The following is a 15,833-nucleotide window of genomic DNA, read 5'->3' as shown; positions in this document are numbered from 1 at the left end:
GAACCGCCCGCTAAGGACTGGTTCCGAAAAATTGGAACCGGGATCCACCCGTTTGTTGCATGGATCCACACGGGAATCGGATCGCTAGTCTGGTCTGGTTCTCGGGTGGATCCATGGAACCGATCTTTGACGCGAAACAATTTTGGTTTTCAACATAGAACGACTACGTGACATCAAAGCAAGCCAAAGAAAGAAAAACCAAATTTAAGTACGTGGAGATGCAGACAGCGGGAGAAGTAAATGCAGCGAATTTACAAATACGGTCCAAGCGGTTCTCGGGTATTTTGCACACCCCTAGAAGGGAGTGAGATGAGATTTACGGTTTCTTTTAGTAATTTTTTTTTTTTTATAGTAAAAAGGTTCCAATCCGGTTCGAGTGGGCGGGCGGGCGAGATCCGCCCATGGAATCGAGAATCGGACCGGTACCCACTTGGTTCTCATAAATTGGAACCGGGAACCGGACCGGTTCCCTCAAGAACCGCCGGTTCTGAGCGGCTCCGGTCCGGTTCTGGGCGGTTCCGGTCCGGTTCCAGGCAGTCCGGGTGATTCCTGGGTATTTTGCACACCCCTAGTACTTACTAGTCTTGTATACTACCTTGTCCCAAAATGGGGAAATAAAAGATCCTTACTTCATCTAACAGCTTAATTGAACCTTGCATGGTGATGCTGCTCCAATAACACAGGGAGTTAAGCGATTTTTTAAGCTAATAAAACTCTATGTAGATTCATTAATTCCATGTAAGAAGTCAAAAACACATGATACTTTGCACGATTGAAAGGTGTGCCTTGTGAGGCCCATTTTCATTCAAATGGTGATCCAACATATGGGAGGGCATAATTGCCCGCTGATGTGGGAAAATGTAGACATCCCGAGAACTTTAATGCGATAAAAGCGTCTTCGGCTTGGCCTATGCCGCGATGTTCCGTGGATGTCTAGGGCGGTAAGTGGACTTTTCTCATCGTGCGCCATTGTTGAACAAGATTGGTCAACCTGGTTTTTCATTGTCCTCGAAAAGGTGGTCTGTAAAAGCCAGGATAAGTGTACCTAGCTATTAATCAAGTGTCTAGTATAATAGACTTTCTTATTAAATACTTAGATAAGGTTCTGATTTAAAATAATCGACATAGTTGTTAGCCATGTGTTTAAGGTCTATCTTATGGTTATGTTCAACCATTTTGTATTATGAATTGAGAATTTTAATAGGAAATACATGATGCGTTGTTTTCAAATCTTTGGTCCATTGATTTTGTAGAATGGCTCCGCCACAAATCTTTGGTCCATTGATTTTGCAGAATGGCTCCGCCGGGGTAATTCTAATCAGAGTATAGAAGGGCTAGTACTAGATTAAGGATAGTTTACTTGGAAAACATACACATACACATACACATCGAAGAGTGCTAATCAAGTTAGAATCACCGCAAAAGAGAGGTGTGTCGGTACAAGGGACAAGGCCATAATGTTATACGATGCGGTAGGGATGTGTGGTGTGGCAAGCAAATCAATTTCAACATTTAAGTGTCAAGTAAGAGGACCGGCATTTTATACGATCGATTTAATTGGCTGGTCACATCACGTTAGCTGTTAGCGATTTGACTACTGAATAAAATAATTTTCTCAAATAAGGAGGTGGTCCCTCGAAAAGTTTTCAAATGCTAGAATTCCCAAGCTTGCGAGAACTTTAGGAAACCTACTCCCTTTGAAGAAATACTATTTATCATCACCTAAAGTTGCAAGGACTCTCTAGCAAGTACTGCTGTTGACATGCACTTTGTAGTTACTAAAAATCCATACTGTCACTTATGTGTTTGATGAAGGAATTTACCATGCTATTGGATAATTCCTAAGTGATAGGATCATCAAGAGATAAACTCTACAATCAAATTGCTAACCTCAAAAGAAAGATACTAACTAGAGATGTAGTGATGATAATGAGGACTTCATGGGACTTATGACCATCGGAAAAATACTTACGATTTACAAATAAAGAGGAGAAATACTGTATCAGTGGAGAATTGAATAATGATGACGCTCACAAATTAGCAAAAACAAAAGGGATTTTCGTGATGCAAAGTTATACTGCAAAGTTAATAACCATATTTTGAGGATTTTGGGTGATTTACACTTGTTCTAGAATATTTACCAAGATATTTAGTTATTTATTACGACCATTTGATGAAATTTACTTTATTAATTTAAGTTTACTAACGACTAACATTAACATAAGGGCATAACAAAGATTATTTTTTGGCAATGAGCAAAGTTTTACATACTGCTATAATAGGGATATGTATAGAAACACATTAATTCCGCAAAGGAAGAATTACCAAAAAAGTCATAAATCTATTGCAATTATGCCAATTCAGTCATAATTTTTTTTGAGCCAATTTAGTCATAAACCTTTTACAATTGTGTCAATTTAGTCTATCCGGCCAAAATTGGCCGGTTGACACTGATGTGGATGTCAACTAGGGATAGCTGGCCGACGAATGTTGATGTGGCAATTTTTGAATTTTTTTTCCTACCTTCTTCTTCCTATGGTCAGCGAGGCTCGCCCTCACCAATCACTGGCGAAAGCGAGCCTCGCCCAGCAATAGCGAGGCCTCCTAGGCGAGGCTGCCTAGGCAAGGCTAAGCCTCACCAAATCTGGCGATGGCGACCTCGCCGGCCACCAACGAGGACCATCACTAGATCTTGAGGGCATCCTTGGAGAGGATGCAGACAACAAACAAGTCCGAAGGGAGCGATAAGGCCCTAGCTTGGGTTGCCGATGACCAAAAGTGCGAGAGGTCACCAAATCTGGTGATGGTGGCCTCGCCGGCTGCCAGCGAGGACCATCACCAGATTTGGCGAGGCTCAGCCTCGCTATCCGGTTTGGCGAAGGCCCTCTCTAGCAACCGGCGAGGCCGTCGTCATTGGGTGAGGTGAGCCTTTGCTAGTGGTCGGCGAGGGCGAGCCTCGCTAGTGGTCAGACGAGATCGACCTTGCTCGGCCCTCACCTCTAGCTAGCGCCCGAGTTGGCGACAAAGAAGAAGGTGGGAAAAAAAATTCGAAAATTCAAAAAAAAATTTGAAAACAATTAAAAGTTCAAAAGTTAAAAAATTGCCACATCAACGTTTGCCCTGGCCACTGTCTCGTCGGCGCCAAGGCCGCCGCCAGCTAATTTTGGCCGGATGGACTGAATTGGCATAATTATAAAAGGTTTAGGACTAAATTGGCCTAAAAAAATTTTATAACTGAATTGACACAATTGCAATAGGTTTATGACTTTTTTGGTAATTCTCCCGTTCCGCAAACCTTTTTACTTCATCTACAAACTACATAAAAAAAATTAAAATTACCCAAGTAAAGGGAAACCGTGCTTGGGGAGTTGAAATATGAATACGATTTGTTTATAAATAAGTACTCTAAAAGTTGTAAAATTTGTTGCGAAAGTATAATCAAGTTCCAAGACTTTCAAAAAGTGAAATGAAGTCTTAAAATCTATCAAATCAATACAATTAAGTATTTTTGTTAGCTCCACCAAATCTACTAACGAAAAATATTGACATGTCATTTATTGATATGATTTGACTACACCTACTAAAGATATTTGAGCCAAACATGAAGCCACGTTCTACTGAATTGAAGTATCTTGTGTGCCAAGTCACCCTCTCTCCATTTTCCAAATCTGACATTAGAGATTGAAGTGAATGCCATCTCTTACTTCAACAACAAACATAAATGTCCCGAGGTATCAGGAAACATATGCCAACCCCTAGTTTGTTGCGCTGGCTTAATGATTGCTTCTTTCAGAGCTACACATCAGCACTATTACACTCGCCTCTTCCCATTTAATTTGTGTCGATGTTGCTGTCGCTGTCCCTGTTGCTATCGTTGTCGCTGTCGCTACTATATATGACCGTGTAAGTGTTCCTGTACTTGGCTTCCATTTGCATGGCTTCCATTCGCTCCATATGGCGTGGGAGAAATTTGTAGAAGAATTCTTTGTGCTTCATTTCATATATTGAAGCTAGATTCACCAATTGCTTATCTTCGAGTACAACTTTCAAATCATCATCCATTTGCTTGCATCTTAGCACATATCCCAATTTTTTTACAGTTCCACCCGATACACTGAGTGTGAGGCTAAATCGTAAGCAATCCTCGTCAAATTCAAGAAAATCAACAGCTCCCTTCCACACTCCCCACAACACATTCTGTTTGAGATATTGAATCCACATGTGATTTGAATTAAATGAACCGAGAGATCCCGATAGCCCATTCCGTCTTTGGCCGTTAAGATGGGGCACGATGTCGAAAAATATTTCCTTTTCTCCATCTTCTATAGTGAAAACAACACAAAGAGCTAATCCCAAAAACTTATCATAAAAGTCTTGTGAAACCATGAAAGATATGGTATTGCCTTCAACAATGATGAACTCCTCTGGCATATCTCCTCCGGGAAGAATATCCATGTGGTGAGGAGCGATTTCAGAATAGCGACACTTCTGTTATACCGGTAAATTGTTAGACGTACTAAAGTTGATAATTAGTTAAAATAGAAGAGTTTGATTTGAGAATTTTTCTGGTAATTTAACCAAAGCTAGAGTTTTTGTAATAATTAAACATATCGATCTTTCCTTGCCTTATATGTAATACTCATGAAATCATTCACCTCACTTGCGAGTATTGTCGTATCACATGGTGTAGAATCACTCTACGTTAGATTTGCTTATTTGTACAGAATTTTCAGTTTTTGCGTTATACAAACACAGTGCGCCTGTCGTACACCCCAACAACAAATCAACACATGCACTTATGAATCCACGCGTATCCCCGGGGGCCGGAAAGAGAGAGAGAGAGAGAGAGAGAGAGAGAGAGAGAGAGAGAGAGAGAGAGAGAGAGAGAGAGACCTCAACTGAAAAGTCAGCCATGACATTGGCGAGCGGGGAGTCATCCATATCGTCGCCTTCTTCTGAGCTTGTTTGGTAGTTGTCTTCATGGTTTTGTCCCCGCTATTACATATAGGTGCAAAATCACAATATATTAGCTTGTTTTGTTTACTAGCATTTGCAGTTTTGCATTATAAAAACACAAAGCACCCATATTAATCACACACACACACACCACAATCGCGGAGGGGGGAAGGGAGGGAGGGAGAGACCTTTTCCAGATCTAAGAGATCGGCCGAAATTTCTTCCTCTCTAGTCGTTTCTTCGTCGTGATGCCAAATCTTATAAAACAAACTTGGATCTAACAACTCGTCATCTTGATTCAAAGCCTCCAACTCGTCCTCTAGTGACTTGCATATTAATCGAAATCCACACTTTTTTACAATTATACCATCTGATGCTTTAATGCCTAACTGGAAAGAACTTGAGTCATTTCGATCAAAAGGGTTTACTCCCCAGAGTCTCTTCAATGTATACAACCGTAATGACACATGTTCTGAATGCAATATGGGGAACCTGTCTGGCACGGACGTTCCTAAGAATCTGCCATTAGTGTATAATCTGAACTTAAAGTCCTTTGGTTTCCCTTCCTTTACTCGACATACAACATAGATAGCTAATCTTACGAACTTATACAAATTCTTCGAAGCTGTGAAAGATATATAACCCTCCTTATTCAGGAGTAACCATTGCGGCATCTCTCCTCCAGGTAGAATAGTTTCTCCAGGTAGAATAGTTTCACAAGGCGAAGGCGAAAAGAAATCCAATTCCCAAAATCGCTGTTGTAAAAGTAAATTGTTAAGATATTATTTTGAATTTGACACTCGAAAAAGAGGAATTTCAATGAGTCAAATTTAGCTACAATTAGCGATATATGTACACAACTCCGTATTAATCAGAGAGGGAGGGAGGGAGGGAGGGAGAGAGAGTCTAACCTCATTACGGAGAAATAATTGGTCAATCGACAATATGTCGGAAGGAATTTTGCTTAGAGATTCACAATTCCTTGCCTGCAATTCAAGCAATTGCCCTGAAACCTCGCCAATCTCTTGTAGCTGTTGGCATTCCGAAACATCCAATTTAAGTAAATTATGTAGGTGCCCACACGGTGGAAGCTTAGCAAAATTATTTTCGCACAAAGCCAAATATTTCAAGGATGGAAAACATGAATGAGTCTCTAGGAACTCTACTTCTTGTAGATTGCATCCCCTAAGCTCTAACAACTTTAGCTTGGGAAATCCTGTCTTGCTACACAGATCACTCGAATCCTCCTCCTCCTTTGGAAACTTGATTAGTTTTGAACAACCATCAAGGCTCAAGCTCTCAAGATTTGGCAACTTGTAAATGCTAGATGGAAGGTTTGCCAATTTCTTGCATCTAAATAAACTCAAATTCTTTAAAGAGACAAGATTTTCCATGGATGCAGGAAGTTCCTCAATTGAAGTCTCAGTTAAAACAAGTTTTTGCAAGCATTTCATTTTTTCTGGAATATTAGGGAATCTTCGCAACTTTGAGCAACCACGAAGATTGAGGAATTGAAGATCCTTGGGTTGGAGTATATCAGGGAGATGATGAAGGTTAGAGCAACCTTCTAGATCCAGCAACCTCAACTTGGCATGATATGCAACTGATTCATGAGCACGCTCCAAATTTTTGCACCCATTGAGATTCAATTCCTCGAGATTTGGACAAAAATTGAGGTTCGGCATACAAACCATGGACAGACATTCACTGAAGTAAAGGAACTTCAAATTTTTAAAGTCCTGCAAGAAATATCCACATGGAAAGAAAATGAAGATAAAAATATTTAATGAAAAACACTTGATCATCATTCAAGACTCATGTGATTAGAAATTAGTTGATCATATGGTGTATACAGAGCACTCCCACTCCCATGTTAAATATGAGTTTATTAAGCGATCCTTGGCCAAAAGAGAAGATTAAAAAAAGAATATTACTCGTAATTTCACCACACACTAAGCTCTATCAAGTGACACACGAGAAATCATTCCAATGCTACGTAGCGTGGCCACTTCTACTATGTATATGTTTAGAATCAATACATGTAATTCAGAGAGAGAGTGTGACCTCAAGTGGGAGCACATGAGCCATGGTCAAATCCTTTGCCAGCTAATTCATGACATGAATTTAGGCTAACATAGGTGTCACTTCATGAACCTACAATCTTATGCAGAGATATGCAAACCTGCCATAATGGTGGTGGAAGCTTGGGAATCTCTCGTGTCATCACTTATTAGGTCATGGTGCTTGGTTGATCGATTTTTGAGAATCACACATTTTGTTGAATGCAGTAGACCCTTGATCTATTATATGTTGCTGAACTTTATATTAGTGAAATTGTGCGCCCACATGGTATTCCAAAGACAACTCCTTACGTTGTGTAGTGAATGCATCTTTTAAGTCCTTTGGATCTTACACCATTATCCACCACTAATATGGAGAAAGAGCTAAGACAATCAATAAGTTACATGAGGAAGTGAGGAAGAGAAGTCCGAAGCAAAATATCAAATATCCCAGTCAAGCCAAAAATAAAAAAAAATAGAAAAGCCTGCTGTTATTAAAGAAGGTGATCTTGTCTGGATTTATTTGAGAAGAGCGCTTTCCACCTAGTCGTGGTGCTACGGACGGTTCTTTTCTAGTTTTGGAACACATCGATAATAATACCTGCAAAAGTGATCTTTGTGGAGGGAATGGTGTTTCCACTAGTTTCAATGTTGCTAATCTATCACCATGAAGTTGGCCTTGAGGAGGAGTCTTTTCAAGATTTCAAGATTCTCTCTTGTGAATAAAGTAATAGGGATAAAAAATATTTCTTGATCAGTGAGCCTGTTTTATACTTTTTAGGATTGTTCTAGTCTTGATTACAATGTGATAATATTGTAGCTTGTTTGAATTTTGTATTTCGGGTTCATTTTTCTGTACTTGGAGGTTACTCAAAAGTACGGTAGGCTCCTACTTATAAGTGCCCTCTCGGTGTCTCATGGTAAACACAATTAATCTATTAAATGAAGTTTCAATCTATCTTTTCTTTGTCTTTCTCTCTGCCCTTTTAGGGATTCATGAGTGAACGAGAGAGTGCTGCATCCTTGGACTGGCCTACAAAGGCGGTGATTTGGCCAAGGGAGACCTAGTGTATGTTGTCTCTTTTCTATCCTCCATAGTGGGGTTTTTCCACTTCATTTAGATTAAAAAACCCCTTCTATTTATTTGTTCGCTCAACACATTCCGGCGTCAATGTGGCCGACAAGCATGACAGCAAAATTGAAAGTCCACGAAGTTTGTCTCTTTTGAGGCGTAGGAAGAGAAAACTAAAAAGAGTATGCACAAGATTTGAAAAAAATTTATTTCTGAAAAATTGAGCAAAACCACTAAATTAGAAATATTTAATGGAAAGAAATTGTGGGTAAACACACAATACACAAACATAGAATATATGTAGGATATTTCAAGATTAAAATTTGCAATAAGAAATTTATTATGGGATAGAAAAGATTAAAATTTAGATTGTGAAACATGAGAGATAAAATAGATTAATAGTTTATGCACCTCTCGATGAATACAATATTTGTAAAATAAGTAATCGAGACATTTTGGGAAAGGAATTAAATTGAAATCCCGTGGAAGGTCACCTTTACATTGTACACTAGTATTTGTATGAATATAAATATAATACATATATACATAACTTAAGATTAGAATTAAGTTTAAATATATTTAAATTAGCAAAGCGAGCCCTTACTTCTCTTTAAGAAAGCCTTATTAGTCATGCGTGAAAGCCATTACGCACAATCAGCGTCCTAGATGTGGTGCGCTAGCACGTCTATAAAGTAAGACTGTTCCATGGAATTGTACTCCACAAGCTTTTATTTAAAATAGCGGGAGAAGGAATGGCTGGTCAATCTATCTCCCCTAAGAGTTGCTTTACGTCCTGTGATTTCTCACTTAGGAATAAATGGAGTAAGGGCGCAACCGAATGGCCCGATTGAAAGGAAAGGAGGGGAACATGTTATATACTTGGAAGGAGAAGGAGAAACTCCTAGTTATATTTGAAAATGAATATTTTATCCGTAAAGATGAAGATAACTTTCTTGGAGTTCCGCTTACTCCTCCTAAAAATAAAGAAGTACTTGCCAGAAATCTCTGGTTAGGTCGATACAATAAAAATAGACAGGACTTTTGGGGCTGACTTACACTAAAGACTTCACTCCTTTAAAGATCCTTTACTGCATGATTTCTATATATCTCTTTTCATTATCGGCTGCATTCTACCATAGAAACAATAACAGAAGGTTCAATCAACAGTACTTAGCGTGCATTCGCTTCAATGATAAAGCAAATGAGCACGAAAAATCTCATTCTATTTTCATATGCAATTTTGAAAAGAATCTAATAAGCCCGTCTCTTATGTAAAATATATAATCTTTGATAGCATTTTTACTATCTATCATTTCAAGCGCATACAGATTGAATCCTCAGTTCATGTTTATTAAAATACTAAGCATGTTCATCATTCAATTGTTAAATTATGTCACCAATTGTTCCAATTTTTGGTATTAAAGTTACTAACCGTATAAGTCCATTCTTCTTATGATTTTAGTACTTCTAACATTTGAAAATGAGATTGAACTTTTTAAGTGAGTATCTTCTGTTTGAGTCGACATTAAAATTCACATAGGAAAGTGCTTAATACTCCCCTAAAATGGGAAGAATCTACTTATGTTGGTTCATGCAGTAGATCGACATCTTGTTTCTAATGCTTTAATCATATATAAACAATTTAATAGATGCAGATGATTCTTAAGCACAATTAACGAGCATCATCAGAGTTAGTAATTATTGCATTCAAAGTTTTCAATAAGACATACATAAAAATAATCATAATTATATGCATACAGATATAGATATGTAAGAGATAAGGACAATTCATTTGAATGCGCACCTTGAATTGGTCCACCACGACTTGAATGTTGCTTTTGCACAGATCAAGTCTGACTAACTTCTTTGGGCCAGGGGGAAATTTGAGAACCGAAAAAGGACATTCAGGCCATTGAAACCATCTCAAGTTGTTAGGAAGAAAGATGGGACCTTGGAAAGAGTTATGCACATTAATCATGATGAGCAACCTCAATCTTCTCATGTTTGTGAAAGCATTGGGACCTATGGATATTGCTTCTATCGTGGGTAAATCCAAAACTATGGCTTTTACTACATCTGTTCCCTGCATTTATAGAAGTTGCATTGCAATTAGCATACGAAGTCAGAGAAGAAGAGAGAAATCAGTGTTCAAACCACCAAAACTTACCATTTCCCCTGATAGAACTTCATAGACATCTTCACAAAGCCATATCCTGCTGCGTTTTCCAGGATCATCGCGACATTCTTGTTTAACAATATCCATGCCCATCAACTGAATCAAGTCATGCATCTGTATTGTATTCCCATTCTTAGTTATTAAGGACCTCTCAACAAGAACTTGTACTCCAATAGTTGTGTCAAAGTCGCAACTGTTAAGGACATTCATGATGTACTCTATACATCGTCCTTTGAAGAAACATGCGATATCAAGGAATATCTCCTTTGCATAGTCCTCTAGTCCATCGTAACTTAACTTGAGAACATCATTGATGGTTTTGTCAGGATTTTTGGCAAGTTTATTCAATGCGCTTTTCCACTCCTGTTCCCCTCTACCACATAGGAAAGAGCCCAATACCACAAGTGCTAAAGGAAGTCCATTAGCATAATGCAAAGCACTATCCACAAGATCCCTACTTATCACTATTTCCTCACTTCCAAAAAAAGCATGTTTATCAAAAAGTTCAAGAGCTTCCAAATCATCTAGAGTTTTAACTTCATAGATATGATCTTTACCCATCCCATGGAAAGTTAATAGATGGCTATCTCTCGTAGTAATGATGATTCTGCTTCCTTTACCAAACCATTCACGCCCTCCAGCTAAAGCATTTAATTGTTTTACGTCATCGACATCGTCGAGAACAAGGAGGACACTTTTCCGGCAAAGTCTATGTTGCATCAAATTAATACCTCCATCAACACTACACACTGTTAATTCTTTTCCCACTAATATCTCGGACAACAATTTTTCTTGCAAATGAACTAAATCCTTGGAATCTTTTGAAGTTTCACGAACGTTTGGCAAAAAACATGAAGCATCAAATCCTCTAAATATATCATTGTAAAGGGCTTTGGCTAATGTTGTTTTTCCTATGCCTCCTTGTCCCCATAATCCTATCATGAGAACATCATCACGAGACTCGAGATTTAACATAGATTCCAGCTTTACCACTTGTTGATGTATTCCAACTGGATGCTTGGCAATGTGTAACGGTTTTCGGTCCAGCTGCATAGAGATGTCCCGCACAATTCTGTTGATAAGATCTGCTTCATCTCTGACAAAATCCGGAAAGGTACTAAATACATCAATTTCCAAAGATAATTAACTTTCATGGAAAAAGAAGAAGAGATTCAGCATATAAAAAAGAAAAAACAAAGCAGTGTCACATCAATCACTACTTAGTACTTACATATCCTTCAAATCCCATCCAGACAAGCTACCCGCATCAAGGAGAGCCTTTTTCCATCTCTTCACTTTCTTCGAATCTCTCCCAAACTTTCTCTCATGCTTAACCATAGCTTTTCGGTAGCTCTTTCTTGGTGTTCTCACTTCTCTAGGATCCACTTTGTAAAATACCGGAAATACCGTGAGTCCTCTTTGCTCCTTGCACTCCATGATTTTCTCCACCTCTTCCAAACACCACGGTGAGGAAGCATAGTCCTCGGAGAAAATGATGATCGCGATACACGACTCCTCAATCGCCTTCATAAGTGCCGGCTTTATACAGTCGCCTTTCCGAAGCTCCTCACTATCGACATAACTGTAGATTCCTTTTTGGGCAAGCGCCGTGTAGAAATGACTGAGGAAGCTCTTTCGAATGTCCGTACCTCTGAAACTCAGGAAGACGTCATAATTCCCTTTCAGATCTGAAGAAGCAGCCATTAGAGGAGATGAAGTTTGATGTGCTTCCTCAGAATGCTTAGCGTCTGGTCGGGTTGCAGCTCTATCTCTCATGTGGATATCACTTTGTACTAATAAAGAAATAGAAACGAAAACCAGATCATTTCTGATGCTCCCAGTCGATAAGCATATACTCCACCAACTAATTTAACAGAAAGCAGCATTTCGCATAAGGTGCACGGAACCATCCTATATAGGTCCTTCTTGACTTGACTTGCCTTTTCCATTAATAAAAGAAATAGAAAAGAAAACTAGCAACATTCCCCTGCTCCCGGTGCTATTATACATGAGTCAATCGCAAAACACCGCCTGTGGGAATATTATTTATAATGAACAATCTGACTTTTTTTCTTTCAAGAGGTATTCTACAAAAGCAAATCCCAAAATAAATTTCCCTCACTTTTCAAACTAAAATTTTCCATACCATAGCCTGCATTGAACAGAACAAATTCGAATCTGTTCAGGCATTTCTTCAAACACGTAGTGGGCAGCGAGTTGGAGAGAGAATATGGAATTATTCGGAGCTCGAGCTCACACTTAAACTCAAGAGAAATCAGCGAGCAACGTTTAAACTTAAAAAAAAAAAAAAAAAAAAAAAAAAAAAAAAAAACGACTCATTCAGGTCCGACGCGAGTGAGGACTAAAGAAATCGAGCTTGCTTTGCTCTTTTAAAATCAAGCAGGAGGAAGCTAAAAAGAAGAAGGAACGAGAACTCAATCGCGGGGCCCTACCTGGCTTGGCTTCCCCGGGCATCGTTGGCGGCGAAGGTTGAGAATAGCGACTCCAAACTCGTGTCAGGCTTCAGTCGACTCCACCGAGGTCAGGGACGGGGACGACGAATGGCAGCGAGCGGACGATGCTCTGGAGGTGGCGGACGACGTAGATCGGCTGTGGCTCCGAGGTTTTGTGTGGGGCTTCAACGGCGACCGTTCCCGGCGTAGAGAAAGACCAAGACCTTTTTTTTTTTTTTTTTTTCCTTTTCCCTTTTTCGTGAGAGTAAAGAAATAGGTGACGGCGAAGGAGTGAGGTAGGATTTCGGGAACGGAATGCGAGAGCAGTCGCCGGCAGGAGGCAGTCGGACGGAGATGGTGGAGGTGGCTGGTCGGTTGAGTTCAGGAGAAAGGGCGGGGAATGCTTTTTTTCTTTTCCAGAAAAATGCTGCCTGAAGATGGTGGTGTCTCCCCTCCCCCCCTCCCCCTTTTTTCCTTCCTTTTTTTTATGGGAAATTGTCTCTTTTAAGAGAGAGCGTGAGAGATCCCTAGAAAGAACTTCCCTTTCAGATTCGAAGAATCGGCTATTAGTAGGAGATGAATGTCGATGTGCTTCCGCAGAATGCTTATATATTCGAAGAAGCGGCTATTACTGTCTAGTTGGGTTGCAGCTTTATCTCTCCAGTGTATATCACTGTGTTCTTTTTGTCCCTGACTTTCTCGAATCACGCGGCAGTGCTAATAAAAAAAGCTATGGAAAAGAAAGTAAAGGTGCATTATTGCACACGTGATTCCCTGGGAAGGTGCATAAAATTTACGCGTATTCCTCTGTTGACTTGACTTGCTTTCTACTAATAAAGAAATAGAAACGAAAACCAACAAACAATTCTGATGCTCCGACTCAGTAAAGCATATTCTCCACCAATTAATTTAATAAAAAGCAGATAGTAATAGATAGTAAAATAAAAGGACAATCAACGCGCAAGTAATATCCGTCGGAGGTGCATAAAATTTATGTCGTATCCTTATTTTTTTCTTTTTATTTTCCTTTCTTATCTTGACTTGCTTTCTCTATTAATAAAAAAAATAGAAACGAAAATCAATTGATAATTCTGATGGTCACATACTCTCGACCGAACTGATTTAATAAAAAACAGATTAAAAACAGATAGCGATAGAAAAAGAAAATGAAAGGACAATCAATACATGCCTAATTTTCACAGCATTATGTAGAAGGTGCATGGAACTTGATTCTTGACTTGACTTGCCTTTTTTATAAATAAAAAAAATAGAAAGGAAAAGTAGGAGTACTCCCATGTCCCTCGCATGCTCACGTAATTTCCATGAGAGGTGCATAAAATTTACGCATGTCCTTACTTTCTTTTCCTCTGTTGACTTGACTTGCTTTTTCTACTAATAAAGAAATAGAAGCGAAAACCAACGAGCAATTCTGATGCTCCGAGTCAATAAAGCAAATTCTCCACCAATTAATTTAATAAAAAAACAAATAGTAATAGAAAATAAAATAGAAGGATAGTCAATGCACAAATAATATCCGTGGGAGGTCCATAAAATTTATGTCATATCCCTTTCCCTTTTTTATTTGTCTTTCTCATCTTGACTTGCTTTCTCTATTAATAAAAAAAAATAGAAATGAAAATCAACCAATAATTCTAATACTCGAGTCTGCAAGCATATTCTCAATCGAACCGATTTGATAAAAAGCAAATAAGGATAGAAAAGAAAACGAAAGAACAATCAGTGCATGCATAATTTCCATGGCATTTTGTGGAAGGTGCGTGGAACTTGGTTCTTGACTTGACTTGCCTTTTTTATTAATAAAAGAAATAGAAAAGAAAACTAGGAATACTCACATGCCCCTGGCATGCACACTAATTTCCACGGGAGGTGCATAAAATTTACGCATGTCCTTGCTAACTTGACTTGCTTTTTCTACTAATAAAGAAATACAAACAAAAATCAATGAGCAATTTCATGCTCCGAGTCAATAAAGCATATTATCCACCAATTAATTTAACAAAAAGCATATAGTAATAGAAAATAAAATAAAGGACAATCAATGCACACGTAATATCCGTGGGGAATACATAAAATTTATGTCGTATCCTTTTTTTTTTCCTTTCTCTATTAATAAAAAAATAAAAACAAAAATCAACCAATAATTCTCATGCTCGAGTCTGCAGGCATATTCTCGATCGAATTGATTTGATAAAAAGTAGATAGTGATAGAAAAGAAGACGAAATGACAATCAATGCATGCATAATTTCCATGGCATTTTGTGGAAGGTGTGTGGAACCTGATTTTTGACTTGACTTGCCTTTTTTATTAATAAAAGAAATAAAAAAAAAAAACTAGAATACTCCCATGCCCCTGGCACATGCACACTAATTTCCATGGGAGGTGCATAAAATTTACGCATGTCCTTTCTTTCTTTTCCTCTACTGACTTGACTTGCTTTTTCTACTAATAAAGAAATAGAAACAAAAATCAACGAGCAATTTGATGCTCTAAGTCAATAAAGCATGTTATCCACCAATTAATTTAACAAAAAGCATATAGTAATAGAAAATAAAATAAATGACAATTAATGCACACGTGATATCCGTGGGAGGTGCATAAAATTTATGTTGTATCCTTTTTTTCTTTTTTTTTCCTTTCTCGTTTTCTTTATTAATAAAAAATAGAAATGAAAATCAATTGATAATTCTGATGCTCAAGTTTGCAGGCATATTCTCGACTGAACTGATTTGATAAAAAGTAGATAGTAATAGAAAAGAAAACGAAAGGACAATCAATGCATGCATAATTTCCAAAGCATTTTGTGGAAGGTGCGTGGAACCTAGTTGTTGACTTGACTTGTCTTTTTTTTTTTTTTTTATGACTCAGAATCTTCGTACAGCCGGTAGCCGACGAATAAACCTCAAGGAACACATGCGGGAGGGACCCACCCACCCCCCTGGCGTTCCACTTAAGACCCCAGTGGCCGTGAGAGGATTCGAACTTCTCTCACGACCACCAAAGCGGTGGTGACTAGCCTTTTCATTAATAAAAGAAATAGAAAAGAAAACTAGAAATACTCCCATGCCGGCATGCACACTAATTTCCACGGGAGGTG

General features: G+C 38.5%; 1 protein-coding gene across 1 annotated transcript; it reads right to left on the bottom strand.

Moving 5' to 3' along the window:
- Positions 1-3,831: 3,831 nt before the first annotated feature.
- On the bottom strand, positions 3,832-13,167 carry LOC108956895 (TMV resistance protein N-like). The gene is made up of 8 exons (XM_039318051.1): positions 12,718-13,167; positions 11,496-12,057; positions 10,256-11,360; positions 9,893-10,171; positions 5,868-6,695; positions 5,145-5,711; positions 4,894-4,995; positions 3,832-4,488 (listed from the first exon to the last, which is right to left on the bottom strand). The coding sequence occupies exons 1-8, from the start codon at positions 12,737-12,739 to the stop codon at positions 3,832-3,834; spliced, it is 4,122 nt and encodes a 1,373-aa protein (XP_039173985.1). The 5' UTR covers positions 12,740-13,167.
- Positions 13,168-15,833: the final 2,666 nt, after the last annotated feature.

The sequence above is a fragment of the Eucalyptus grandis genome, chromosome 1, assembly GCF_016545825.1.
Source record: "Eucalyptus grandis isolate ANBG69807.140 chromosome 1, ASM1654582v1, whole genome shotgun sequence".
Taxonomy (NCBI): Eukaryota; Viridiplantae; Streptophyta; class Magnoliopsida; order Myrtales; family Myrtaceae; genus Eucalyptus; species Eucalyptus grandis.
Note: the sequence above shows the minus strand (reverse complement) of the source record. Positions and strands in the feature narration are given on the sequence as shown.